The sequence below is a fragment of the Cupressus sempervirens genome, chromosome 7 (assembly GCF_028749045.1).
Source record: "Cupressus sempervirens isolate cs-2001-9-10 chromosome 7, ASM2874904v1, whole genome shotgun sequence".
Taxonomy (NCBI): Eukaryota; Viridiplantae; Streptophyta; class Pinopsida; order Cupressales; family Cupressaceae; genus Cupressus; species Cupressus sempervirens.
In genome coordinates this window covers 928,634,793-928,638,177 of record NC_143124.1, presented here as the reverse complement: position 1 = coordinate 928,638,177, position 3,385 = coordinate 928,634,793, and the positions used below count along the sequence as shown (strand labels likewise).

General features: G+C 43.8%; 1 protein-coding gene across 1 annotated transcript; it reads right to left on the bottom strand.

Annotated features, from left to right (window-relative positions):
- Positions 1 to 432: 432 nt before the first annotated feature.
- On the bottom strand, positions 433 to 780 carry LOC149550605 (secreted RxLR effector protein 78-like). The gene has a single exon (XM_089794491.1). The coding sequence runs from the start codon at positions 778 to 780 to the stop codon at positions 433 to 435; it is 348 nt and encodes a 115-aa protein (XP_089650617.1).
- Positions 781 to 3,385: the final 2,605 nt, after the last annotated feature.

The window sequence follows — 3,385 nt, the reverse complement described above, 5'->3', positions numbered from 1 at the left end:
GCGTTCCAACTTAAGATAGGAAGCTTTGGAAGGAGCCCAAAAGGAAGAATAATAAACATGGGTGGCCGCCAAAATCTTGGAACAAATCTAGAATTTACTAGCAAGAGAGAGTGGCTTGGTAATCCAGTAATCCAGCTTTTTTGCAATCTTATCAAGGACAACATTCCAAAGCTCTAGAGGGGAAGCCTGAAAGGCAAAAGGGATGCCAAGAAAATGAAAAACTTCACCGTGAGTGACCCATTTCCACTCAAACTAGCTGAGCTAGTGAGGACTTGGCAAAAAAGATTGGCGGTAGCAAAGCATTTTATGCCATTGAATGGCAGAGCCAGAGGCTTGACAAAATGTCTCCAGACAAGATAGCGCACTGTTGATGCATTCCTCCTCTTCAAGAAGAGTAAGGAAGGAATCATCAGAAAAATGCCCATTGACAAGCTAGGAAGTAGAATCAGGCAAGGTAATGCCATGAACCAATCCTGAGGAAATATAATGAGCAAGCAGGTACCCAAACCCTTTAGCATCAAGAACATAAAGCGTGGGAGCCAAAGGGCAACCTTGTTTGATGGAGCGAAAGAGCCCAAAGGCCTCAGATTGTGAATTATTAATGGTAATGCAAGCATTAGCATCACCAAAAAGCATCTCCATGGATTGAATAAAGTTGGGACCAAATCCCAGGGCCTTGAGCATAGCTAGGATGAAGGGCCATTCAATGCGGTCATAACCTTTGGCAAAATCTATCTTTAGAAAGATAGCCTTCTCTTTGGACTTGCGAGCCCATTCCATCCCTTCCCAGACAAGAATAATCTTATCAAGAATGTATCTAGATTTGATGAAGCTAGTTTGCTCAGGCCGCACAATTAGAGGCAGCATGTGCCTGATTTTGAGAGAGAGTGCCTTGGCAATTATCTTATAAGCCATATTCAGAAGGGTGATGGGCCTCCAATTGCATATGTCCTCCGGATCACTAGCCTTAGGTATGAATTTAATATTTCCTTTATTTATAATGGCTCCTAAGCTTTTAGAATGATATGCTTCAAGATAGACTCTGTGCAGATCAGGGCCAATTTGCTCCCAGAGGTGTTTGTAAAACTCACAGGGAAATCCATCACACCTAGGGGATTTTTCATCTCCCATAGAAAAGGCAGCCTATTTAAGATTGTTGAGGGAAAGAAGTTGCTCACAAAAAGCACGTTGCTCCCTCGCAAGGCAGTTGGGAGTAACAGTGATGCATTTTTAGAGAACCTCATCTTGGGCAACCAAATTTCCCTGCAAAGAAAAGACGTTCTCATAATGATGAACCAACACTTGCAGGATGTTAGGGAGGCTAGACAACACCGTCATGCCCTGTTTGAGTTTTTGAATCCCAACTTTGATATGACGGGCTCAGAGAGCATGAAAAAATTCCTTTGAGGCTTTGTCTCCAAGCTTCAACTAGTGGAGACGAGCCTTGAGTTGAGCGCCACGGGAAACATAGTTGTCAAAAACTTGCTTGTTATGTCAAATCTTGGCAAGATGAACTTGCAGATCCATATCAAAGGGGTTAAGAGTGAGAGCCTTAGAAGCTTTTTTGAGGGCAAGGTTGTTAGCTGCATAAGCCCTTTTTTTGAAAATGGTGACTTGACACCTGTAGATGTGCAAGAATCATGCAGTTCTAGCAATGGCATCATTCCACCATTGAATCCATCCCCTTTGAGAGTGCGGACGTGGCTCCAAATGCCAGACACATAGGATATGTGAGATGGTGGAAGCATGCATCAGTACTGACGTGTTGAGGTAAAATTGAGTGTTAGCCACCTTGGGGATAACTGTTTGCCAAGTAATGAAAAAATAAATAGGATAGTGGTCAGATAAAGTGACATCTGATAGGGGAATGACAGGCAAATCTCAATCCTCAGAAAAGGAGAAAAAAGATTGTACAGAGATCATGGCATGATCAAGACGTTTTAATATATGATCTGGGCCAACTCGAAAGTTGGACCAAGTGTGCCAGACCCCACAACTCTGGCAGCAATTAGTCTTGGGATCAAATAGGCCCAATTTATTATGCATGTGGTACTAGGCTGTTCTTTCCCCAGCTGTCCAACAAAAAGGTAGAATGCCTTCTTTGTCAGATGCCACTTCAACCATATTGAAGTCCCCACATATGACCCAAGTAGCTGGAGGCAAATTGTCAGCTAGCTAGGCCCACAACTGGGCTCTTTCAACATCACCATTGGAAGCATAAACATTAATGACTCCAAAAGAGTGATTGTTAATGGAAAGCAAAAGCCAAACAATTCTATGCGTAGGGTCAGTACTGTGTGAAATAATAGCAGAATGAAGGCGAGGTGACAGGAGAGTAACTACACCACCTCTGCTAGCATCATGTTCTGAGGAAAACATAATGCCATCTGACCAAATGATGCGATATGTAGCATCAAGCATGAAACCAGAGATCTTTACTTCTTGTAAACACAGAAAATCCAAATTACCAAGTCTATGATGGGTATCCCAGACATAGTACTTTCCTGGGGAGGTTTGTAAGACCTCTAACATTCCATGAAAGGTAGTTCATGAGAACTCTTCCATGTCCTCTTCGTCCTCAAGAGAGGAGTAGCTATTTTGTAAGAAGGTAGGAGCTAGGTGAAAGTTAGACGAGAAATCCTTTGAACTTATAGCCTATTGCTTTATCTCTGGTACCTCTGCACGTCTAGGAGGACTGCGAGAACGTCGTGTTGCTAGTGGCACAATGGAAGAGACCGCAAGCGAGGTGTGAGCCTCGACCAAGGTAGAAGCCCTTGTGGTGGCCTTGATCCCCTGTGTATTAGCAGGGTTTGAAACCTGTGAACCCCCCGGAGGAGGAACTATCGAAGTCATCTACGTCTCCACGCTAGGTGGTGTAGACCTTCCTATGGGCATAGGAGGAACAACGAAAACTGCCATGTAAGATTGTTTGGGCTACAAAGGGGTCAGGACAGCCTTGCCCTTGCATCCAAAAGTAACCCAATCTTCTTTTTTCCCTTCGGCTTGTTTGGTAGGCCCATCTTTAGGTACAGGTTTTTCCTTGGAGGTAACTAAGGGGCAATCTCGAATCTTGTGTTCTGCCGACTAGCACCTATAGCAGGTGTTAGGAAGGTTTAGGTAAAGCACCTTTTGAGAGAAGGTATGTGCCCCAATCTGAATTTCCACAGAATCATAAAGATCCTTGGAAAGATCAACTTCGATGCAAATGCAACGCTGAGGGCGAGCATTAAAGAATTTCTCTGGTTCCTTGGTGACAACCTTGCCAAGGGTTTGGGCAATGGACTCGATGAAATGCCAACATGGAAAGGGTAAACCTGGGAATTCAACCCACATAGGGACCCTAAGCTTTTTATCATCTGAGACAACAAAATCTCGGGACCATTTT

Bases quoted from the DNA above. Each gene is read 5' to 3' on its own strand.
- LOC149550605 (XM_089794491.1), bottom strand. From the start codon at position 780: ATGGAATGGGCTCGCAAGTCCAAAGAGAAGGCTATCTTTCTAAAGATA.